Raw genomic sequence first — 26,861 nt, 5'->3', positions numbered from 1 at the left:
TCTTGTCAAATGAAAAGTGCAGTGTGCTGTCATCAACAAAAGTGTGTACTGGATTGGCAATCAGAGTAGATCATTTATTTTTTTCAATAATGATACAAATAGGAGGGAGTATGTGAAAAAAACAGCCTTACGGACCATAGCATTAGTTGTATTGTTATTGTAAAGCTGCAAGGGATCTGTCTGTGGTATTTAGACTCAGTTGTGGGCTATGGAAATTTTAACAAAGGGCTTGCATTAAAAAAAAAAAAAAAGCCTAACTTAGCCCTTATAATACTTATATAGCGACTTTGTAGAGCGCTTCTGACAAATATAATAATTCCTGTGCAATATCAATCATTCATGCTAGATCTTTTAAAAATTCCAAATTGAGAAGTCGCTTATATTTATCGTTCGATGTAAAATGCTTGCATAAAGCTGGGTAATTTCTCCACAAATCAAGAGCCGTTCGTAAACTGCAAGATGCCCATCGTGGTCCAAGCACATGGCCAATCTTTAAAATTTCTATACCAAGGTCTTTTGCAATCGTATTTAATTCTTGTTGATTTTTTGGTGATTGATGATAAAAAGCATATAATTTATCCATAAATATTTCAAAATGATTTATTTCTTTAATGTTTTTTATCAAATCGTCTAATGCTAAGTGTAAACGATGAGTGCAATGCCAAATCACAATGTTTGGAAATTTTTGTAGAAGTTTGATTGCAATACCTGATTTGTTTCCTAACATTACGCTAGCTCCATCAGAACAAAAGCAATGAAATGGTTTTTTATATAGTTATCAGAAAATCCATATGATTTAAAGTAGCAATTATAGTAGCATGTATACATTCCACGGTGGTATTTTCTAGTTCTACAAGATTATACAAGAAGAACAAGGGGCTCGCAAATTTGAGAAAAATTTAACAAAGGGCTTGCGCAAGCCCCTTATAGCTCACCACTGGTTAGACTTGAAGCACTCTGTCGTCACTTGGCTTTTTTCCTGCAGGCATGGCTATATGTTCCTGCTAGTGCTTGCTATGACTGGTGTTAGAATACAGGAAAACCTTTTTTTTGTTGTTTATAATTCGCAGGGTACTTAGCATTGGTTTAACATTCTTCATTCTCAATTAAATTAAGGGGATAAAAATCCCTTATTATTTTACAGCCAGTATGCGAAACTCTAAGATCGAAAACTACGATCTACGAGTTTCATGCCGAAGAACTATCAGCGAATCCAAGCATAAGTGACCACTTGGTAGTACCACACCAAGGCAATTCAAAGCAAAGGTGGAGCAAGCTCCATCAATATCCTTGATATTTTCTCATAATGTGAAAACACAGCTCCTAGTTTTCACTTTATGAGAAAATATCAAGGATAGTGAGGGAGCTTGCTCCACCTTTGCTTTGAGTTGCCTTGGTGTGGTACTACCAAGTGGTCACTTACGCTTGGATCCATCAATAGTTCTTCGGCATGAAACTTGTAGATCTTAGAGTTTCATCTCAAATTTCCCACAAGTTAAATAATTCTTGTGGGAAATTTGAGATGAAAAGCATCAATAAAAATACAACTATGAAAATATGGGGGGGAAAAAATCAGCTGTATTTTCAGTAGTGAATTTATAGAACAGGTGACATATTTTAGCTCTTTATGCACAATTTTTAGGGAGGATAGCAAATTAAATATGAAACTAGATGATACAAGAATAAGTAAGACTGGTATGGTGAGATGCCAATTCAATAAAGTTAAAGCATAAGAAAGCCAAATCAGCAAAAATATCAAGCAGTATACAAGACAGTGTTGAAACCCATTTTAATGTATGGATCTAATAACTGGAGAAATAAAACAATTGATCAGCAACTGCAAACTACAGTATGAAAAGCTTTGAAGAAAATTAGGAGTCTGAATGCATAGCATAAATGGCTAAAATTATATTAAAGATCAAAGATATTAGAAAAGAAGATAATTACAGGAATATGTGTAATCAGAGCTATATGAGATGAAATAATAACTTAGAGTGGGAAATGAAAGACTAACATTACAAGTCTTTGAGTGTTTGAAGCAAAAATGTCAGAATATTGTCAGGAAAATCAATGCAACACTTGTACATCTTAGCCTTCAGAAGATATATGACGATTGATGCAGTTAGGACTGAATTAAAAGGTGTAATTATGAGATCTTAATTATGTTACTATCATAATGTCTACTACGTGCATCTTGAAAGCCTATACACTCAAAAATGACAATGAATTAGCCCTGTCAATAACCTAGAGCAAAGAATTGCACCACTGGCATCCAGTAATCAATCACAATTAGTTGAAAGCTAATCAGCCAATAAGTATGGTAATTAGATTGCAGATTGCTGATCATCAAAAGGAACCATGTATTAGTTATGCTCGTTGATAGTGAAGTTCCAAAAAAAAATTATAGTAGCTGTGTTTGTTAAAAAAATATAAGATTCTGGTAATCATAATGATTTTTCTAAATTATTTCAAGATTATAAAGTATCTTTTTTTTTTTTTAGTAGTATTTAAGTCATGTGTTTTCTTTGCATTATGAAATCTGAAGAACAAACATCAGTCATGTTGTGGTGAAGGTTTTTTTTTAATTACCACAGTTGTTTTGCTATATGTAGAATATATATACAGGCATACCCCGAAGTTACACGGTAGGTGGGACCAACAAAAAGCGTGTAAGTCGAATTTGCGTAACTCAGGTATAATTTTGCATACAAACATACAAAATATTAGTTAATTGGGACCAAAGGTTTAAAAAAACATCTGTATTTTTTAAGAAATATAATCATAATTGTAGTTTTACGTACATAAAAAAAAAGAAAGTTATTTCGATGTCAATGGTTTCATAAACTCTAATGGATTCATCTGACGGCATATGTCTTTTTCTTGTCACGCAAAATTTCTTCATAGCAAGCTAATGATTTTTTTATTGCTTACCTTGTGGCTACAATTCGTTCCTCATTAGAATCTATGTCCTCCAAAATCTGTAAACCTTTCTTTTATGATTGTTCTTACTGTGGTTTCCTGTAGATCAAACTTCTATGCTAGCTCACAAATTTTCATTCCGCCTTCAAAATCCTTAATAATGTTGAGTTTTGTTTCCAAAGTCAATGTTTTTCTTTTCTTACTAGCTGTAGAAGAATCAGACATGCTTCCTTTGGATGACATTATTACTTTTTATGTGATAAAATTTTTATTAAGAACATAACATTAAACACTCACAAGGTTTGTAGACTATAAAAATCATGTATGAATGGAGACTGTGCGAAACACATCAGTGCTTGTTCACAGCATGTGCGACACTGGTGAATGTGGCTGGCGCCAGAAAAATACGACTAGTGGTGAAGCGGGATGTGAATACGTACATATGTGAAACCGCGTAAGTCAGGGTATGACTGTATATATAACTTGTTGAGGTAGATTTTGCAAGTATAATTTGGACATATTATCTACTGGAAGAAAATTTTAAATATGGATGGTAGAGATATGATAAGGTTAAACTATTTCTTTAAACTAGAACAATTTTTGTTTTAATTTAAAAAATGTTTCTCTATGTTAAATTATTAAAGGATGCAATGATCATAGATTTGACTATTTATACAGGCTATACTACCATAAATAAATACAAAGGAGGAATGTTGTTGTTATTATCATTATCTGTACATATACATCTGATTGACGTGTGTTATGCCATTTTTATTTGTTTTCTTAATTTTATTATTATTATTATTTATTATTATTATTATTATTATTATTGAAATTTGAATATATCTGTTTTCAGTCTATTGAGTGATCTGGAATCACATTGTTGCCATAACCAATTGGTAAGAGTGATCATAGGGTTTTGTCTTGGGAGGTGGCTAAAGGTGTGGAATTTACAATTAAGACAGGGTTCATGTGGAATTATCAGGCTGGTAAGTATGACAAGCTTAGGAGTTTGATTGGTTCAGTGCCATGGCATGTAAAACTGCAAAGGCTGGATGTTGATAGAGCATGAGAGGTGGTTAAGAAGTGTTTGCATGAGGCAATGGCTGAGTGACCTAGAGTCCGAATAATAAATCAAGTAGGGGTTAAATGGATGAATAACATCATTGAGCTTGAGCTGCAAAAAAAAAAAAAAAAAAGAAACAACTGTGGAGGGAATTTAAGGAGAAAGGTGACCGGCAGGCACATGAACAGTATAAAGCACAGGCCAGAAGGGTGACGAGTGTGGTAAGAAAAGCAAAAGCGGATTATGAAAGAACATTAGCCATGCAGGCTAAAGAGAATCCCAAAACAGTTTTTTTCGATATGTTGTAAGTAAAAGAAAAAATGTATATGGCAGAATGATTTTAAAGAATGCCGATGGTAGGGAGGTAACCGAATCAGTTGATATACTTGAATTACTGAGCGAGCACTTTCCAAGAGTATATCATCCAGGTGGTGACATTGCAGGAATGAATGAACCAATAGCTTATACGGGAATTGTGGTGAATGAAGTGGAGGTGAATAGTCTATTACAAAATTTCAATGTCAATACATCTGTGGGATTGGATGATATTACCAGCTCGTGTTGTAGGTGAAGTGGCTAAAGAATTGTCAGTGCCCTTGAACATATTGTTTAATTTGAGTCTTGTGTCTAGGTAGTCCTGGGGGGGATGGAAAGAGGTGAAAATAGTTCCACTGCATAAAAGAGGTTCCAAGTCTGCTGTTGTAAATTATTGATCGATCAGCATATCAGGAATTGTTGTCAAGGTCTTGGAGAAAATAGTCAAGAGAAAAAACAGGATTGGATAGATGAAAATGGGATACTGTATGGGGGAAAGCATGGTTTTGTGAAGGGTAGATCATGCCTCAGTAACTTGCTCATGTTTTATAACACAGTGACGGCTGAACTGGATAAGGGTAATGGGTTTACAGTGTTTCTACCGGACCTTGCTAAGGCCTTTGACAGGATACCATATGGAATTCTAATCAGTAAACTGCAGCATATGGGGATGGATATAGGGTTGGTGAGATGGATAGGAGGGTGGTTGATGAAGAGATATCAGAGAGTGGTTTATTCAGGAGTAGAGTCCAAAAGACGGCCTGTGACTAGTGGTGTGTCGCAGGGTTCTGTTCTTGGACCACTACTTTTCAATTTGTTCATTAATGATATAGGAAAGGATCTGAGAGGAAGCGTTCATTTGTTTCCTGATGATGCAAAGTTGGGTAGAGCAATAGTGAGTGCACAGGATGTCAAAATTTTGCAAGATGATTTGGATAGTTTGGAGGACTGGGCTAAGGACAATGGATGTCAATTTAATGTGGCAAAGTGTAAGGTTATGCATTTTGGGGTGAAAAGATTAGCAGCAGTATACCACATTGGTAGAAACTGTACTCCAGGAGATTAACGAGGCCAGGGATTTGGGAGTTTTGGTGGATAGAGAGTTGAAGTTTAAGGGGCACATTTCAAAAATGGCTAAATCAGCTCATCAAATCACTTGGTTGCTTAAAAATACTTTAACAAGCAGAGACAAACAGATTATTGTTCCTCTGTTCTCATAAGGTTCATTCCAGGTCTATGGAATGAACCTTATGAGAACAGGTTGAAGATTTGTGAGTTGCAGAAATTGGTTAATAGGCGGAAAAGGGATGATATGATTGAGACATTCAAATTACTGAAGGGTTTCTATAAGATTAATTCAGAAGATATTTTTGAGAATAGGACTGGTGGTGGGAGGACTAGGGGCCATACATGGAAGTTGGGCAAGAGTGGGGTTAGCAAGGGTGTTAGAGCTAGGTTTTTTACTTGGAGAGTGGTGAATGCATGGAATAAGCTGCCAGAGTCTGTTGTGGGTGCCATGACTGTGAATGAGTTCAAGGCGAGGTATGATAGATACTGTGTGAATGTCGAATAGTTGTTCTTGACATGATGTCAGGGCCTCCCTCGATGAGTCTAAGAACTCCTTGGAGTTGCCAGTAATAATAATAATTATTATTATTATTACTACATGACACCTCCAGGGAGTTCAAGGACTCATCAAGGGAGGGCGCTTAATCTTCATCTGTCTCCACCACTCAAATCCACCAACTACACCAACTACTACCACTAGTATTTTCACAGACAGTCACAAACATCCATGTCCATGATGGATTCAAACCCACATCCTTTTGGCTGGGGAGTGGATATGCTAACCACTTGACCAACCAGGCCAGCAAGTAATTATATTGAATTTTGTTAGAATTATAAACTTCCTTTGTTTTTAGCATCTTTTTAAATTTGAATATATCTGTTTTCAGTCTGTGGAGTGATCTGGAATCACATTGTTGTCATAAAGGGATTTCTCAGGAAACATGCAACTTTGTTCAGAATACGGATGTTGCTTGTCTTGAATCGGTAAGTGAGGGTTATAAAAAACATATAGAAACATATGGGTACTAAAAAGTAATGCCTCCTATTTTTATATTTATTTACTTCTTTTATTTTTTCAGTGAGAGTGTAGATATTTCATTGAAACAAAAACAAATACTTTCCTTGAACTTTATTCTGCAATTGGATGCAATTATTTCTCAATATAATCACTTCTCTGGTTTGCAATCATTCAGAGAGTTTAGAGTCTATAGAAACATCTTATTAAAGATTCCATATTTTCTTCACTGTTTTTACTTCAACATAACTGATATTCACTCAAATGTTCTTCAGTTTTGGGAGTTCAAATTTAGCCAAACCATCATCATCATCAGATTCCTGCCATGTACCCTCAAGGGGTGTACAGGACATGATAGTACTACATGAAAAAAATTACATCATTATTAATTTCCTATCTACAATTTTCCTCCAAATCAGTCTGTTACTTGTCAAGACTCCAACATTATCAGATCTTATATTTCTATCGTCTAAAGCACTTTGTACTGTATCGATCCACCTATATCTTGGTCTTCCTCTGGGTCGTTTTGCTGCCAACCTGACAGAGAACACTTGTTTTGCTAATCTTTCCTCGCCCATTCTGTTTAAGTCACCATACCACCTGAGATTAGCTCTGCTAATACATTCCTGGATGCTGACAATGTCAAGTTCTTTCCTAATATCCTCGTTTTTAATATGATATTGCCATTAATGCCATCTGTTCACGCCTATAATCTTTCTCAGGACTCTCATATCTGTGGTCTCTAGTCTTTGGTCAAGTGTTTTACTTCTGACCCAGCTCTCAGATCCATAAGTTAAAACTGGTTTGAACACTGTCTTGTATACAGCTAATTTAGTGTTCCGACTAATTTCTCTCTTATTCCATATGAATTTATTCAATTGACTTCCCACCATACCAGCTTTGCTGATTCTGTTGTCTATTTCTCTATTTAATTTACCATCTTCAGTAAAAATCGTGCCTAAATAGCTGAAATGTTTTACTTGTTCCACAGGTTCTCCATTCACAACACAGTTGATATTTTCAATGATTCTGCCTATTTTCATTGTCTTTGTCTTTTTATTGCTGACCTTCATACCATATCTATCACAACAGCTATTCAGTTTAGTCAGAGAATCTTGCAGACTGGTAGCAGATTTATTTAGAAGTATAACATCATCCGCATAAAGCAAAGAGCTGACATTAACATCTCCAATTTTGATATCATGTTTACTACCACTTTCCTTCATAATGTGATCCATATAGATAATGAATAACAGAGGGGATAATGTACTTCCTTCAATTCTAACTGCTGACTTACAACTCAATTAAAGACTAAGTATTACTTGATATAATGCCCCACTCACACCATATAACTGCAGCGTATTGAATAGCTTCTCTCTTGGCACCTTGTCATATGCCTTTTCCAGATCAACAAAACTTAAATATAGATCTTTGTTATATTCCCATGCTTTCTCGACGATTTGTCGTAAAGTGAAGATCTGATCCTGACAGCCTCTATTTGGCCTGAATCCAGCTTGTTCTTCACCAAGCTTTTCTTGCACAATTCTTCTCAACCGTTTCTCAAGTATACTGGCATAGATCTTGCCAGAAACACTCAGTAGGGAAATACCTCTGTAATTCTCACATTCAGTTTTATTTCCCTTTTTATATATGGATACTATGAGAGCTCTACTCCAATCATTGGGAATTCGTCCCTCTGTCCAGGCTTTCTGAACTATGCAGTGCAGCCACTGTAAGACTCTTATACCACCATACTTCAGCATTTCTGGTCGAATATCATCTACTCCTACTGCCTTTCCACATTTCAAGCCTTTGATGGCTTTTTCTACTTCAAGTATGGATATGTATTCCTGACTGCATGCCTGGTCAGTGTTTTTTACCACTGTGCTGTCATCACTGCTTGTTTCATTTAGCAGTTTTTCAAAGTAATTACTCCATACTTCAAGGATATCTTTTTCTCCTGTTTTCATGTCACCTTTGTCATCTCTAATTCCTTTTACAGAACTCTTTCCTCCATTCTTAAGCTTCTTCAACAACCTACAGAATATTTTGCCACCTTCTTGATATTTATTTTCTGTATTCTTGCCAAAGTCCTCCCATGACTTTTGTTTAGCTAGTTTTACACAGTGTTTATCATTCTTGCATTTGTCTCTATATTCTCTAAGAGCACAGCTGACTTATTTGACAGGAACTTTTGATATGCTTTCTTCTTTTCCTTCACTGCCTCTTTAACTTCCTGTGTCCACCAGGGAGTTCTGATTTTTTTATCCTTGCACACAACTTCACCACATGCCTCTCTGGCAGAATCAATCAATGTTTTCTTCAGAGTTTCCCACTGAATCTCCATGGTTTGATTCCTGTTCTCAAACTCTTTCATTTTTTCTTCAATAATCTTTGTGTATTTTAGTCTATAGTTCACATTTGAGAGCTGCTCAACTTTTATTCGCTTTAAAACTTTCTTACATGTTATTCTTTTCAATATGAAATTCAATTTTATCCTGCTCAAGACTAAATAGTGATCACTTCCAATTTCAAATCCTCTGTACACTCTGGTGTCCTGCGCCAGGGAGAAAACATCACTATCAACAATAACATAGTCAGTGAGACTTTTCTTATTCCTAGCCTCTTCTCTCCATGTGAATTTGTGCACATTTTTATGTTGGAACATGGTGTTAGTAATAACCAGTCCATGTCCTGAGCAGAAATCCAACAGATATTTGCCATTATTATTAGCTTTGCTCTTTTCTCCAAATTTTCCCAAAATATTTTTGTATGTCTCACAATCATTTCCTACTCTGCTATTTAGATCCCCAACAAGGACTAACTTTTCATTTTTCATTGTGTCAGTTGCTTTTTCTAAAGCCTCAAAAAATTCCTCCACTTCTACCTTAGTAGAACCTTCTGTGGGACCATAGGCACAAATAAGTCTCATTGTCCAGTTCCCCATTCTCATATTTGCCCACATTACTCTACTTGAGACTGACTGCCATTCTAGAAGATTAGCCTCGTATTTTGTGTTGAATACTATGGCTATTCCTTTTCCTTGATTGTCATTGCCTGAATATAACATTTTGTATTTATTGCTCAGAAAGATCTCACCAGGTTTGGTCTTTTTTGTTTCAGTCACTCTTAGCTATTTAGTTTGTTGTGCAAGATATTGAAACCAAGGCAGAAACTCAGCAGTCATTCATTGTGCATTTAGGGTGAACTCTTCAAATCCATGCCTTATTTTGTAGAGTCCACTAACACTATGAATTGAGAATGGTGCTATTAAGTATCAGCTCTGAATACACTGTATCATATATATTCCAAAAAGAACAGTGTCAAGATTTGCAAAAAGGCATATTATTATTATTCCTGAAAGTTTATTTTTCACTTGGTTAGAGTATAATAAATTTAGTTTAATCCTTTATCCAAGTGTGAGCAAACAAAGTTTGCGCCTGAAAGTATCTTCAGTACTGGGGTAAGGTGGTACAACACCAGGGCAACTCGTTACAAAGGTGGAGCAAGCTACCAACACTCCTGTCTCAGTATCTCCTATAATGCAAAACACATCTCCTTGCGTATATGTCTAATGTTATGCATTAAGGGAAGGGCCACTACCCAGACTAGTTTCGACCTTTATTGAGGTCTCTTCAGTGGGATCCATGCAGAAGCATTAGCAGGTCATCTCTACCTATAGGAGTTGCCAAATGGTGTGCCACCCTTTTTTAATAAATTACTCTGGATTTAGAGAAAGATGTTGAAAGTTTATTTTTCACTCAGTTTTACACAGTTTATTTGGCTCCCACTGAAGAGACCTCAATAAAGGTCAAAACTAGTCTGGGTAGTGGCCCTTTCCTTAATGCATAACATTAGACATATCCACAAGGAGATGTGTTTTGCATTATAGGAGATACTGAGACAGGAGTGTTGGTAGCTTGCTCCACCTTTGCAACGAGTTGCCCTGGTGTTGTACCACCTTACCCCAGTCCTGAAGATACTTTCAGGCGCAAACTTTGTTTGCTCACACTTGGATAAAGGATTAAACTAAATTTATTATACTCTAACCAAGTGAAAAATAAACTTTCAACATCTTTCTCTAAATCCAGAGTAATTTATTAAAAAAGGGTGGCACACCATTTGGCAACTCCTATAGGTAGAGATGACCTGCTAATTCTTCCGCCTGGTATCTCAACTTGGGCCTGGCTACCACTGAAGAGACCTCAATAAAGGTTGAAACTAGTTGGGTAGTGGCCCTTCCCTTAATGCATAACATTAGACATATCCGCAAGGAGATGTGTTTTGCATTATAGGATTATAATGCAAAACACTGAAGATACTTTCAGGCGCAAACTTTGTTTGCTCACACTTGGATAAAGGATTAAACTAAATTTATTATTATTCCTGATACCTCCAAGGAGTCCGAAGACTCATCACGGGAGGACACCTACAACTGTCTCTACACCTAACCTTTACTATGAATCATCTCCATCAACACTATCTACCGCCCACCTCCAACACCACCACAACTATTATTTTTTGTCTGTAAATTGCGTGTGTTCTGAAGGGCCGATTTGTCTGTATGCGGGATGAAAAACCAGAGTTTCCGGGAGAAAAAACCTGCTCAGTAACAAACACCGCTGATTGACATTCATTTTCTTATGAATGTCAATTATCAAAATGTTTTTACAGTCAAAACTCAATCACTCTTATAATTCAGAAACTTCTATTTGCCAAACTGTGAAACATACCAAAGTGTAGATAGGTTCAGTGAATGAGTGCAGTTTATTAATAGAGAGAGAATGTTCACTATGTTGTCATTGACTAAAAAAATGCCAAAAAATCTCTTACATTGGACTCTCATTATAGAAAACTCATAGAGATCACAGTATGCTTTGTTGTAATGGAAAGTTTGTTATAAGAATTTCTTTTACATAGCATTTTTATTGCGAAAGTTATAAAAATGCTATGTAAAATTTGCATTGTATACAAAGACGGTGTTATATAAAAAGTTCCTACACTTCTAACTGTATTGAGGTAAGTTTCATAGTTTACATACTTAACAAAAATTATGTAGAATTTATTCAAAAACTCCAATGTATTTCATTCAACATTATGTGGACATTGTCATGGAGAGAGACCTTTAACTATATTCAAAAGGTGAATCAAAATAATGGGCCATAAATTATGCATATATTAACTTGTGTCTTGGTCATTGATATTACTATTAGAGTTCAAAGGAACAATTGTAGTAATCACATAGATTAAAAAAAAATACATATATATATAAAATAATTATTAATTAATTAAAAAACTTATGAACAATTAATAGTGATTGCTGTCCAAAACTTGGATATGGGCATACAGTTCGGGTTCGGACGATTTCTTAATGTTTCACATGTTTCAAGGAAAAGGTGATCAAATTTGAACTTGCTGGGGTGAAGATGATATGCCAATATCCAAGTTTTGGGAAGTGATCACCATTGATTGTTCATAAGTTTTTTTTTTTTTTTAATAATTATTTTATATATATATATATATATATATATATATTTAGAATTAATAATTATACTGACTAGCTCGAGGAGTATAATAAAGAACTTTAATGAATCACAACTAGTTTCATCAGAGTTCCAACTTCTTCAGGTGAGTAAGAAATAACTAAAAACTTACAAAAACTAATATGGTAAAAAAATGGGCTTTTCAGTTTAACACAAAAGAGTTAGAAGAATAGCAACAGTCATATTTGAATTAGAGACCACATGGCATTATTAGCGTGAGTTGATATTGAATGATAGCTGATTTTAGAGTGCCAGTATTGGATTACTGCGCTATGGGAATCAGGTAAACTGTAACTTAGATTGCTGTTCATGTGTGAAGGATCCAGGACTATTTCTTTAGATTCTACAATGAAATAAATTTATCTGTCTGACTGAAATAAGGTCTACCACAGTCACACACAACTTTATAAACATCTGGAAAATTAGCTGGTTGTGTTTTGGTTTTGGGCGGCTCAGAAAGGAACGAAGCTTTGGTAGAGTGGTATAGTTGGTATAGCCGCCCAAAACCAAACCACAACCAGCTACATTTTTCAGGTGTTTATAAAGTTGTGTGTGACTGTGGTAGACCTTATTTCAGTCAGACGGATAAATCTATTTCACTACATCTTGAGGAACACATACGTGACATCTCCTACAAAAGAACCCGAGCGAGTGCCCTCTCCAGTCATGTTCTTTTCTCTGCCAACTCTAATCTTGAAGAGCGTCAACACCAAATCGATTGGGATCACATGACCAATTTGTATATATGCAATGATGAGTTTGAAAGATGCATTGTAGAATCTAAAGAAATAGTCCTGGATCCTTCACACATGAACAGCAATCTAAGTTACAGTTTACCTGATTCCCATAGCACAGTAATCCAATACTGGCGCTCTAAAATCAGCTATCATTCAACATCAACTCATGCTAATAATGCCATGTGGTTTCTAATTCAAATATGACTGTTGCTATTCTTCTAACTCTTTTGTGTTAAACTGAAAAGCCTATTTTTTTACCGTATTAGTTTTTGTAAGTTTTTAGTTATTTCTTACTCACCTGAAGAAGTCGGAACTCCGATGAAACTAGTTGTGATTCATTAAAGTTTTCTATTATACTTTTTTTCACTCCTTCTCCCAAGTAAGCAAGCCTGAATGTAGTTCAAGTCTAGAGGTAGTGCAACACCAGGGCAACTCGTGGTAAAGGTGGGTTCAGGCGCAAACTTAACTGTCTTGCTTACTTGGGAGAAGGAGTAAAAAAACCAAGTTTATAAAATTACTTGGTATCCTTAATATATATTATCCCCAAGGTAATAAACTTTTCACACACACACACACACACACACACACACACACACACATATATAACAATCTGTAATATTAACTCGGAATTGGGGTATGTTCATATTTATATATACTGACTTTGATCCAAGAACTAGAAAAAACAATTAAATTTATTCAAAACGCAATATGTTTCATCGGATTGTCCGACTTCTTCAGGCGTGGGAACATAAAAAGCACTATAAGAAACATTATACCACTATAAAAACGACTATTGTAAAATTCAGTTAGCTTTGAACTGTAGCTACAGTCCGTGTTGAAGTTCTATTGTTGGGCATCTGTGTGCGTCTGACTTCACAAGTGTCCAATATCGGATAGCAGAGCTGAAAGAGTCCAGTAGATTATAACTAAGGTTATTTATATGATGAGGATTCATAACAATTTCCTTAGATTCGACTATGCGGCGTTGTACCTCGTCATGGCATATATGAAGGTTTGAAGTTGTTGTCCAGTTTATCTCATGTTGACGGCCTTCATCATTTGTGTTTACTAAAAACAGTACATGGCTTGACAGGGCACTTGCTCTAGTTCTTTTGTAGGCAATGTCTCTCTCTCTCTCTCCACACACACACACACACACACACGCATATATATGTGTGGAGGTATTGGCTAATCACCTTATCCTTGATACAGTAATGGTTAAGTGTAGAAAAAATCCTCAACACTGCAAGGTAAAAGAGGAGGGAAGTAATAATAAGAATATATATATTCTTATTATTCCTTCCCTCCTGGGATCTTCACGGCTGAAGTTCTGCCGCTTTCAAAACACTTAAACCACTCATGGCACTGTATTTGGCTCATACATGCCTCTGTAAAATTTTTACCAAGTTTACAGCAAAATTTCACACACACACACACATATATATATATATATATATATATATGAGGCATATAGCGTGTGCTGCACTACTGAGCTCACCTAGCAGCAAGTGTTGTTAACAAACTGCCATTTGCCCCATTCTGCTATGATCATTAGTTGTCTAGTTACATCCACTGAAGTGAACACATGCACAAGCTGTTCATCGGATTAGTAACAATGAAAGAGCTTAAAGAACAATGTGTGTGTGTGTGTGTGTGTGTGTGAAATTTTGCTGCAAACTTGGTAAAAATTTTACAGAGGCATGTATGAGCCAAATACAGTGCCATGAGTGGTTTAAGTGTTTTGAAAGCGGCAGAACTTCAGTCATGAAGCTCCCAGGCCTGGACAACCTTCCACATCAACAGACAATGACCATGTCGATAGTTTGTGCTGTGATTCGTGGAAATCGTCATTTAACTGTCTGAGAAGGTGCTGACGAAGTGGGCATCAGCATAGAATCTTGCCATCAAATTTTGACTGAAAAACTTCAGATGCAGCACATCAGTGCAAAATTTATGCTGCATTTGTTAACTGATGATTAGAAAGAGATCCATGTCGAAATCAGTCAGGAACTGCTTGATGCAAATGGTAGTGAAAACTTTCAGCAGACTTTTTCCCATTTCCCAAACTTAAAACCACTTTGAAGGATGTTGTTTCCAAACCATAGAGGAGATTCAGGAAAATGCAATAAGTAACTGTGTACCATCACAGAAAGTGCATTCCAGAAAGCATTACAACAATGGAAGAAATGTTGCGAACAGTGTATGGCCAGTAGAGGGGGCTACTTTTGAAGAGGATGGTGCTTAAAATGAGTAATAAAGTCTTTATAGCAAAAGTTCGGCTTTTTTTTGAACACACCTTGTGTGTATATGTATGTATATATATTTTTAAATTTAATTGTATTTTTTATATTTAATCTATGCAACTTATTACAATTGTTCCTTTGAACTCTGATAGTATAATATCATATACTTCAGCTGTGACTGAGACGCAAGCTAATATACGCATGATTTATGAACCATCATTTTGATTAATTTTTTGGATGTAGTTAACGGTCTATCTCCGTGGGTCCATGCAACATTGGATGAAATATATTGTAGTTTTTTAATGAATTCTATAAAATTTCATTACATGTATAAATCATGAAACTACTTTAATTTGTCTAGTGCACATGTTCCATTAAAGCTATTACTTTTAACTGTGGTCAGTTGAAGGCATCTTTTAAAACATACATATCAAACCTTTGATCTCCTTCTGATATGAGAAAGGTTTGGCATTTCTTCCTATTTTGAAAGTTTATCCTTTAAAAAATTGGAAGAAATGCCAGACCTTTCTCATATTAGCTGAAGTCATCTTGACTTCAGCTAAAATGTCATACCATTTAAAATATCATTTAAAAATGGTATCCTTGCTGAGCTTGAATGTGTTTGAGTACATTTTTGTATTTAAAAAATATCCACCAAAACAACCTTTAAACACATTTGAATTTCTCAGGCATGTGAAAACATCAATTATAAATATAATTCAATTAAACTCAAGCACTCCTCTGTCTTTAGGAAAATATTTGCACTCTTGCCTATAACTGAAGAAATCTTCCAGCTGATGTGTTACATGATTAGTTACATGACTATCCCATGGTTAGTGAAAATAATTAGAATTAAGAATGTCATAATAATTTAATGAAATCATCAGAAATGAGAAAAAATTAGATGAATCAGTTGTTAATAAAGCCCTATTGTATAATAGAATATCATAAGAATAACACCAACAGTTGGCAGGTCAGGCATGATAAGGAATAGTTCAGCTGAATGTTTTTGTCTTGAAGTGGTACAGTTCTAAATTCTTAAACATTGTATGACAATAAGTACAAGGAAAACAGTATTTATAAATTTTCAAACTGACTATCAAAAAAATTTTTTTTCAAATTTTCCGTATACTGAGAGCAATGACTAAAATGGGGTGTGCATTACCTTGTGTGATCACCCCCCCCCCAAAAAAAAAAAATTGAAGGAAAAATACCTTCTAACATTTGGTCCTCCTCCTCCTCCTAAGAAAAATCCCACAAGGTGTTGTATGTCCAAACATCTCATTTGAAAAGATGAAAAGTAAAGTGAAAGAGAAAGCAACAGAGTAGATATTATGTGTGACCAATTTTGGATACTCTGCGTACCTGCTACTGTTTCAAAAAAATATCATATAATTGCTAAATATTGCAAGAATGGGATGGTACAGAATGTTCGCTATTGCATAAAAGTATGGGGCAAAGTTTCAATAAAACATACTTGTATCACAATTTTGTTTATCTTCAACTGAAAAAAAAAAAAAAAAAAAATCTTAATTTTGTATGTGATTTCTTAATTTAAATTATAAAAGAAAATAAGCCAGCAACGAGGGTTTGTCTAGCTTATACATTCTGCAGTAATGGGTTAAAATGGTTGTTCCACAGACCATCTGCTGGAAAGTAACTCTCGCTTATTGCAAACATCATTTATAACAAACTTGCTCACCAAAAAAAAAAGTACTCAAAGTTTCAACCAAAATTTCATAGGTATAAGTTTTCAAACAGCAATAGGCATGCCTCAGTACTAACTTTGGGCTACAGCATTGCTTCTGGGCAAAGCTAGCAAATGCTGTGCGAAAGGAAATTCCCTATAGCAGAATATCTGCTACAGATTATTCAAGTTCCTAGGTTCACTATAGTGAGAGTTGAAAGCTATTAGAATTAGCCCAGTGAATACTGAACTAATTCTCAAGTTGTAATAGCATTATCTTTTCTCCACATAAGTAGATTGATATGATCAAACTTCCAAATGGAAATTGGATATTGTGACTTATTTGTGCCCATGACCCAGCTTGAAGGTACAGTTGTGAAGAAAGTAGAGAAATTCTTTGAGTTGTTAGAGAGGAATGTGGCATAAAGAAATAGAAAAGCTTATTCTTATTGGAGACCTAAACTGCAGCATAGAAAATTAATCGAACATACAGATATGCTCTGGGAAATTGGAATAAAAAGGCAGGGACAATAATAATGGTAAAGTACTCACTAGATTTCTGCTCACAACATGCGCAGATCGTTAAAACCATAATCCAATATAAAAATGTGCATAAATTCACATGGTAAAAAATACAAGAAATAAGAAAAGTCTCATTGATTTTATGATATTGTTGATAGTGACATTTCCAGAATGGTTCGAGATACAATTGCAGGAAAACAGGGTATTTGAAATCACAGGTGACTGTTATTTAGTTCTGAGCAGGTTAAAATGAATTATCATCATCATCATCAAATTCCTGCCATGTACCCTCAAGGGGTGTACAGGATATGACAGTACTACATGAAAAAATTACATCATTACTAACTTCTTATCTACAATTTTCCTCCAAATCAGTCTGTTACTTGTCAAGACTCCAACATTATCAGATCTTATATTTCTATCGTCTAAGGCACTTTGTACCGTATCAATCCACCTATATCTTGGTCTTCCTCTGGGTCGTTTTCCTGCCAACCTGGCAGAGAACACTTGTTTTGCTAATCTTTCCTCTCCCATTCTATTTAAGTGACCATACCACCTGAGATTAGCTCTGCTAACGCATTCCTGGATGCTGACAATGTCAAGTTCTTTCCTAATATCCTCATTTTTAATATGATATTGCCATTGACCATCTGTTCACGCCTATAATCTTTCTCAGGACTCTCATATCTGCGGTCTGTAGTCTTTGGTCAAGTGTTTTACTTCTGACCCAGCTCTCAGATCCATAAGTTAAAACTGGTTTGAACACTGTCTTGTATACAGCTAATTTAGTGTTCCGACTAATTTCTGTCTTATTCCATATGAATTTATCCAATTGACTTCCCACCATACCAGCTTTGCTGATTCTGTTGTCTATTTCTATATTTAATTTACCATCTTCAGTAAAAATCGTGCCTAAATAGCTGAAATGTTTTACTTGTTCCACAGGTTCTCCATTCACAACACAGTTGATATTTTCAATGATTCTGCCTATTTTCATTGTCTTTGTCTTTTTATTGCTGACCTTCATACCATATCTATTACAACAGCTATTCAATTTAGTCAGAGAATCTTGCAGACTTGTAGCGGATTTATTTAGAAGTATAACATCATCCGCATAAAGCAAAGAGCTGACATTAACGTCTCCAATTTTGATATCAGGTTTAATACCACATTGCTTCATAATGTGATCCATATAGATAATGAATAACAGAGGGAATAATGTACATCCTTGTCTCACACTAGATTTAACATTAAACCATCTTCCTGTACTTCCTTCAATTCTAACTGCTGACTTACAACTCAAATAAAGACTAAGTATAGCTTGATATAATGCACCATTGACACCATATAACTGCAGCGTATTGAATAGCTTCTCTCTTGGCACCTTGTCATATGCCTTTTCCAAATCGACAAAACTTAAATACAGATCTTTGTTATATTCCCATGCTTTCTCCACTATTTGTCGTAAAGTGAAGATCTGATCCTGACAGCCTCTATTTGGCCTGAATCCAGTTTGTTCTTCACCAAGCTTTTCTTCCACAATTCTTCTCAACCGTTTCTCAAGTATACTTGCATAGATCTTGCCAGGAACACTCAGTAGGGAAATACCTCTGTAATTCTCACATTCAGTTTTATTTCCCTTTTTATATATGAGTACTATGAGAGCTCTACTCCAATCATTGGGGAATTCGTCCCTCTGACCAGGCTTTCTGAACTATGCAGTGCAGCCAATGTAAGACTCTTATACCACCATACTTCAGCATTTCTGGTCGAATATCATCTACTCCTGCTGCCTTTCCACATTTCAAGCATTTGATGGCTTTTTCTACTTCAAGTATGGATATGTATTCCTGACTGCATGCCTGGTCAGTGTTTTTTATCACTGTGCTGTCATCACGGCTTGTTTCATTTAGCAGTTTTTCAAAGTAATTACTCCATACTTCAAGGATATCTTTTTCTCCTGTTTTCATGTCACCTTTGTCATCTCTAATTCCTTTTACAGCACTCTTTCCTCCATTCCTAAGCTTCTTCAACAACCTCCAGAATATTTTGCCACCTTCTTGATATTTATTTTATATATTCTTGCCAAAGTCCTCCCATGACTTTTGTTTAGCTAGTTTTACACACTGTTTAGCTTTCTTACATTTGTCTCTTTATTCTGTAAGAGTAAAAGCTGACTTATTTGCCAGGAACTTTTGATATGCTTTCTACTTTTCCTTCACTGCCTCTTTAGCTTCCTGTGTCCACCAGGGAGTTCTGATTTTTTTATCCTTGCACACAACCTCACCACATGCCTCTCTGGCAGAATCAATCAATGTTTTCTTCAGAGTTTGCCACTGAATCTCCATGGTTTGATTCCTGTTCTCAAACTCTTTCATTTTTTCTTCAATAATCTTTGTGTATTTTAGTCTATAGTTCACATTTGAGAGCTGCTCAACTTTTATTTGCTTTAAAACTTTCTTACATGTTATTCTTTTCAATATGAAATTCAATTTTATCCTGCTCAAGACTAAATAGTGATCACTTCCAATTTCAAATCCTCTGTACACTCTGGTGTCCTGCACCAGGTAGAAAACTTCACTATCAACAATAACATAGTCAATGAGACTTTTCTTATTCCTAACCTCTTCTCTCCATGTGAATTTGTGCACATTTTTATGTTGGAACATGGTGTTACTAATAACCACTCCATGTCCTGAGCAGAAATCCAACAGGTATTTGCCATTATTATTAGCTTTGCTCTTTTCTCCAAATTTTCCCAAAAATTTTTGTATGTCTCACAATCATTTCCTACTCTGCTATTTAGATCCCCAACAAGGACCAACTTTTCCTTTTTCATTGTGTCACTTGCTTTTTCTAAAGCCTCAAAAAATTCCTCCACTTCTATCTTAGTAGAACCTTCTGTGGGACCATAGGCACAAATAAGTCTCATTGTCCAGTTCCCCATTCTCATATTTGCCCACATTACTCTACTTGAGACTGACTGCCATTCAAGAAGATTAGCCTCGTATTTTGTGTTGAATACTATGGCTACTCCTTCTTTTCCTTGATTGTCATTGCCTGAATATAACATTTTGTATTTATTGCTCAGAAAGATCTCACCAGTTTTGGTCTTTTTTGTTTCAGTCACCCTTATTATGTCGATCTGGTACTTATCTAATTCCTCAGCTAGCTCCATTTCTTTGCCGTTCAGGCTTCTTACGTTGATAGTACCGATCTTTAACTCTGGTGATATTGAGTTGAGGTTTGTTTTCAGATTTGTTCCAGTAGCTGACTTTTCGCTGTTCGCCCTGGTTCCCTTGCGAAAACAATGGGGGCCTTGTTTAACCGGGCAACGCCCCAGCCATCATGAAATTTTGTCATGTAGTACCATCATTTTTTTATTTTGGTTTAACCAATAAGAATACAATTTGGTCGGCTAAATCCCAAATTGCCAGCCCATCCTCGTTCGTTCAGTATCCAATTAGATACCCAACAGGGTGCACCACGAGAAGGTGAGGATTGGACATTAGGTCAGAAGCCCTGGTCTCAATAAGATTTTTTCTTATTCCTTGTATCTTCCCTCCATGTGAATTTGTGCACATTTTTTATGTTGGAACATGGAGTTAATAATAATAATGGTAAGTACCTGCTAGATTTCTGTTCAGGACACGGATTAGTTATTACTAACTTTGCTCTTTCTCTAAATTTCCCAAAACATTTCTATATCTAGTAATCATTTCCTATGCAGCTGTTTAGATCTCCAACAAGAACCAACATTTCCTTTTTCATTGTGTTGGCTGCCTTTTTTAATACCTCAAAAAATTCCTCTATTTCTTCCTTAGAAGAACATTCTGTGGGACCATAACACAAATAAGTCTCATTATCCAGTTCTCCATTCTGATATTTGCTCCATCGCTCTGATTGATAATGCCTTCCATTCAAGAAGATTATCCTTGTATCTAGTGTTGGATACTATCGCTACTCCCTCTTTCTCTTGATTGTTATTGCCTGAATATAACATTTTGTATTTGTTACTCAGAAAGGTCTCACCTGTTTTTGTCATCTTTGTTGTAGTGACAACTAATATATCAATCTAGTACTTATCCAATTCTTCTGTTAAATTCATTTCTTTACACTGTTCACCTTGGCTCCCTGACGAAAACAACAGGGTTTCGTTTTACAGGGAGACACCCCAGCCAGCAGGAAATTCTGTCATGTTATACCATCATTTTACATTGTGGTTTAAAACAATAAGAATACAATTTAGTCAGCTAAATTCCAAATTGTCAGCCTATCCTTGTTCGTTCAGTATCTAGGTAGATACCTAACATGGTGTCCTCCCAAGAAGGTGAGAATTGGACATTAGATCAGAAGTCCCCCATTCGGTTCTCTGCATTCCTTAAAATGCTATGTGGAGATCTCCTTCCAGTTATACAGCTTTGACCCTTAAGCATCTCTTAAATATATATATATATATATATAAAAAAGGAAACAAAACTAAATCCTCCAGTGGACCCCGGATAGGTTTATGGCTGTTTGTGCAGCTGGAATGAAGATCAATATGGCCAAAACTGAAACATTTGTGGTCTCAAGACAACCATCTCAGTGAACTCTACATGTGAGTGGAGCCTCACTGAGGCAGGTGGAGAAGTTTAATACCATGGTCCATATTCACGAGTGATGGAACGTAGAGCTAGATACTCGAATTGGCTCAGGAAGCGCAATATTGCGTGAGCTTGGCCGTTCAGTGGTATTGAAGTGGGAGTTAAGCCAGAAGGCAAAGCTAGCTGCCTTCAATACAGTCTATGTCCCCATCCTCGCCTATGGTCATGAGAGTTGGGTAATGACTGAAAGAATGCGGACACGAATCCAAGCAGCTGAAATGAGGGGTTGCAGGGTTGACAAGCCTTGATGGAGTCAGAAGCACTGCAATTCAGGAAACTCTCAATATTCAATATTTGATGCATCCTTCAATTCTAAATGCTAAGTAGTAACTATATAGCAGTGCTCTTTATAATGTCCTATTTACTATATAACTGTAGCATTTTGAACAGCTTTCCTATTTGCACCCTATTATATGTCTTATCCAGATCTAAAAACTTAAAATAGATCTTTGTTATATATATTTCTACAATTTCTCAACTATTTCTCTTAAAGTAGAAATATAGTCTTCATAAATGTATTTTGCCTAAACCATGTTTGTTCTTTCAGATTTTCTCTTCAGCTGTTTTTCTTAGCTTTATTTATTTATTTATTTTTTCTCAATTATGTCTGGATAAATCTTATATCATTTGGTAAGGAAATTCCAGTTCTCAATTGTTTTATTTTAAAAAATGGAACTCTATCCCAATTATCCTGAAATAATCTTCTGAAATATGTAGTGTAATCACAGTAAAATTTTAATAACTCCATATCTAAGTATTTCTGGTTGAATATCACTTATTTTACTTCCCACATCAGACTTTTAATTGTTTTTTTTTCTACCTTCAATACTGAAATGTACTCATGACTGCATTTCTTACCGAGTATTTTTTACCAGTGTTCTGTCACTGCTTATCTCATCTAAGAACGTTTCAAAGTAATTATTCCAGAAACCCAAAACATTCTTATCTTCAGTTTTTATCACAGGTACTTCTGATTCCTTTGGTTATACTCTTTCATTCATTTTCTAAGTTTTTTCAAAAACATACAAAACCTTTTTCAGCTACATTATACTTATCTTTTGCATTCTTCTCTAAAATATCCTTTTATTAGAAAGATGCACAGAACCATTATAAGGACTTTTCAACCGAACCTGGTATACCTAAGTTTTTTTATTTATTTTATTTATTTTTTATTTTTTTAACAGAGATAACAGGACTTTTCTCTCAGAAATTCCGGTTTTCATGACATGAGACCACCAGGCCAAAGAATACTCGCAGTTCACAGCTGGTATTTAAGCCCCTCCCCTTCCCAGCAATCACAGAATAATTAAGTTTCTATGAGTCAAGTTACTTGGCCATGACAGGTGATTGAGCTCAACGCTGAAAGAAGAGATTTTTTCCACAAAATATTCTAATAACTGTTGTTTAGCTACTTTTCCAAGAAAATTTCCTTGCATGCATTTTTCTCTGCATTTTATAAGGACTTTTTATATGATTTTTTTTTTTTCCAGGAATGCCTCTATCTTTGAGTCCACGATGAATTTCTCATTTTTTATCCATGCACAACTTCACCATGCTTCTCTGGCTGAAACAATGAATATTTCATTCAGGTTTTCTTACCAAGTCTGTATGGTTTGGTACTTTTTAACTCTTACATTTTTAACCTAATAATATTTGAATATTTGAGTCTATAGCGAGTATCTGGAAGCTACTCAACATTCTTTAAAAACTTGCATACACATTTTTCTTTTTGATATATTAATTCATTTTAGGGGTGCTTAAGGGTCAAAGCTGTATAACTGAGAGGAGACCTCCACATAGCCTTTAAAGGAATGCGGAGAACCGACCAGGGCTTCTGACCTAATGTCCAGTCCTCACCTTCTCGTGGTGCACCCTGTTGGGTATCTACTTTGGTACTGAACGAACGAGGATGGGCTGGCAATTTGGGATTTAGCCGACCAAATTGTATTCTTATTGGTTAAAACAAAATAAAAAATGATGGTACAACATGACAAAATTTCATGCCGGCTGGGGCGTCGCCTGGTTAAACAAGGCCCCCGTTGTTTTCGCCAGGGAACCAGGGCGAACAGCGAAAAGTCAGCTACTGGAACAAATCTGAAAACAAACCCCAACTCAATATCACCAGAGTTAAAGATCGGTACTATCAACGTAAGAAGCCTGAACGGCAAAGAAATGGAGCTAGCTGAGGAATTAGATAAGTACCAGATCGACATAATAGGGGTGACTGAAACAAAAAAGACCAAAACTGGTGAGATCTTTCTGAGCAATAAATACAAAATGTTATATTCAGGCAATGACAATCAAGGAAAAGAAGGAGTAGCCATAGTATTCAACACAAAATACGAGGCTAATCTTCTTGAATGGCAGTCAGTCTCAAGTAGAGTAATGTGGGCAAATATGAGAATGGGGAACTGGACAATGAGACTTATTTGTGCCTATGGTCCCACAGAAGGTTCTACTAAGATAGAAGTAGAGGAATTTTTTGAGGCTTTAGAAAAAGCAAGTGACACAATGAAAAAGGAAAAGTTGGTCCTTGTTGGGGATCTAAATAGCAGAGTAGGAAATGATTGTGAGACATACAAAAATATTTTGGGAAAATTTGGAGAAAAGAGCAAAGCTAATAATAATGGCAAATACCTGTTGGATTTCTGCTCAGGACATGGAGTGGTTATTACTAACACCATGTTCCAACATAAAAATGTGCACAAATTCACATGGAGAGAAGAGGTTAGGAATAAGAAAAGTCTCATTGACTATGTTATTGTTGATAGTGACGTTTTCTACCTGGTGCAGGACACCAGAGTGTACAGAGGATTTGAAATTGGAAGTGATCACTATTTAGTCTTGAGCAGGATAAAATTGAATTTCATATTGAAAAGAATAACATGTAAGAAAGTTTTAAAGCGAATAAAAGTTGAGCAGCTCTCAAATGTGAACTATAGACTAAAATACACAAAGATTATTGAAGAAAAAATGAAAGAGTTTGAGAACAGGAATCAAACCATGGAGATTCAGTGGCAAACTCTGAAGAAAACATTGATTGATTCTGCCAGAGAGGCATGTGGTGAGGTTGTGTGCAAGGATAAAAAAATCAGAACTCCCTGGTGGACACAGGAAGTTAAAGAGGCAGTGAAGGAAAAGAAGAAAGCATATCAAAAGTTCCTGGCAAATAAGTCAGCTTTTACTCTTACAGAATACAGAGACAAATGTAAGAAAGCTAAACAGTGTATAAAACTAGCTAAACAAAAGTCATGGGAGGACTTTGGCAAGAATATAGAAAATAAATATCAAGAAGGTGGCAAAATATTCTGGAGGTTGTTGAAGAAGCATAGGAATGGAGGAAAGAGTGCTGTAAAAGGAATTAGAGATGACAAAGGTGACATGAAAACAGGAGAAAAAGATATCCTTGAAGTATGGAGTAATTACTTTGAAAAACTGCTAAATGAAACAAGCAGTGATGACAGCACAGTGATAAAAAAACACTGACCAGGCATGCAGTCAGGAATACATATCCATACTTGAAGTAGAAAAAGCCATCAAAGGCTTGAAATGTGGAAAGGCAGCAGGAGTAGATGATATTCGACCAGAAATGCTGAAGTATGGTGGTATAAGAGTCTTACAGTGGCTGCACTGCATAGTTCAGAAAGCCTGGTCAGAGGGACGAATTCCCGATGATTGGAGTAGAGCTCTCATAGTACCCATATATAAAAAGGGAAATAAAACTGAATGTGAGAATTACAGAGGTATTTCCCTATTTGAGTAGCTGTTGTAATAGATATGGTATGAAGGTCAGCAATAAAAAGACAAAGACAATGAAAATAGGCAGAATCATTGAAAATATCAACTGTGTTGTGAATGGAGAACCTGTGGAACAAGTAAAACATTTCAGCTACTTAGGCACGATTTTTACTGAAGATGGTAAATTAAATATAGAAATAGACAAAAGAATCAGCAAAGCTGGTATGGTGGGAAGTCAATTGAATAAATTCATATGGAATAAGAGAGAAATTAGTCGGAACACTAAATTAGCTGTATACAAGACAGTGTTCAAACCAGTTTTAACTTATGGATCTGAGAGCTGGGTCAGAAGTAAAACACTTGACCAAAGACTAGAGACCGCAGATATGAGAGTCCTGAGAAAGATTAGAGGCGTGAATAGATGGCATCAATGGCAATATCATATTAAAAACGAGGATATTAGGAAAGAACTTGATATTGTCAGCATCCAGGAATGCGTTAGGAGAGCTAATCTCAGGTGGTATATGGTCACCTAAACAGAATGGGCGAGGAAAGATTAGCAAAACAAGTGTTCTCTGCCAGGTAGGCAGGAAAACGACCCAGAGGAAGACCAAGATATAGGTGGATTGATACGGTACAAAGTGCCTTAGATGATAGAAATATAAGATCTGATAATGTTGGAGTCTTGAACAAGTAACAGACTGATTTGGACGAAACTTGTAGATAGGAAGTTAGTAATGATATAATTTTTTCATGTAGTACTATCATATCGTGTACACTCCCCTTGTGTGGGTACATGGCAGGAATTTGATGATGATAGTGATGTTTTCCCATTGGGTTCTGGACACAAGAGTATGCAGAGCATTTGAAATAGGAAGTGATTGCTATTTAGTTTTGAGCAGGATAAAATTGAATTTCATATTGAAAAGAAGAAAGTTTTAAAATGAATCAAATTTGAGCATATTTCGGTGGTGAATTTAGACTTAAATACACAAACATCATTGAAGAAAAAATGAAAGAGTTTGAAAACAAGAAAAATTGAATTTCATATTGAAAAGAAGAAAGTTTTAAAATGAATCAAATTTGAGCATCTTTCGGTGGTGAATTTAGACTTAAATACACAAACATCATTGAAGAAAAAATGAAAGAGTTTGAAAACAAGAACCAAACTTTCGAGTGTAATTAGCAAATCCTGAAGAAAACACTGGATGATTCAGCCAGAGATACTTGTGATGAGGTTGTCTGTAAGAATAGAAACATCTAAGATCAGAACTCCATGATCGACTCAGGAGGTTAGAGGCTTGATGTTATTGGAAACATGAGAAGATACGTTTTGCATGCAACGTGATTTCTAAACTAGGA

General features: G+C 35.7%; 1 protein-coding gene across 4 annotated transcripts in view; it reads left to right on the top strand.

Annotated features, from left to right (window-relative positions):
- Window positions 1-26,861, top strand: part of LOC150093904 (lysosomal protective protein-like) — a 149,363-nt gene that overhangs the window by 66,181 nt on the left and 56,321 nt on the right. For all 4 annotated transcript variants that reach the window (XM_090412581.1, XM_090412578.1, XM_090412580.1 and 1 more), the window contains one exon: window positions 6,256-6,352. In XM_090412581.1, the coding sequence (XP_090268707.1) occupies window positions 6,256-6,352 (97 nt within the window). The remainder of the gene's footprint in view (window positions 1-6,255; window positions 6,353-26,861) is intronic.

This window comes from Typopeltis vanoorti, chromosome 23 (assembly GCF_054136105.1).
Source record: "Typopeltis vanoorti isolate ZY-2024b chromosome 23, IOZ_Tvanoo_1.0, whole genome shotgun sequence".
NCBI lineage: Eukaryota > Metazoa > Arthropoda > Arachnida > Uropygi > Thelyphonidae > Typopeltis > Typopeltis vanoorti.
The sequence above is the reverse complement of the archived record's forward strand: the minus strand, read 5'-3'. Positions and strand labels throughout refer to the sequence as shown.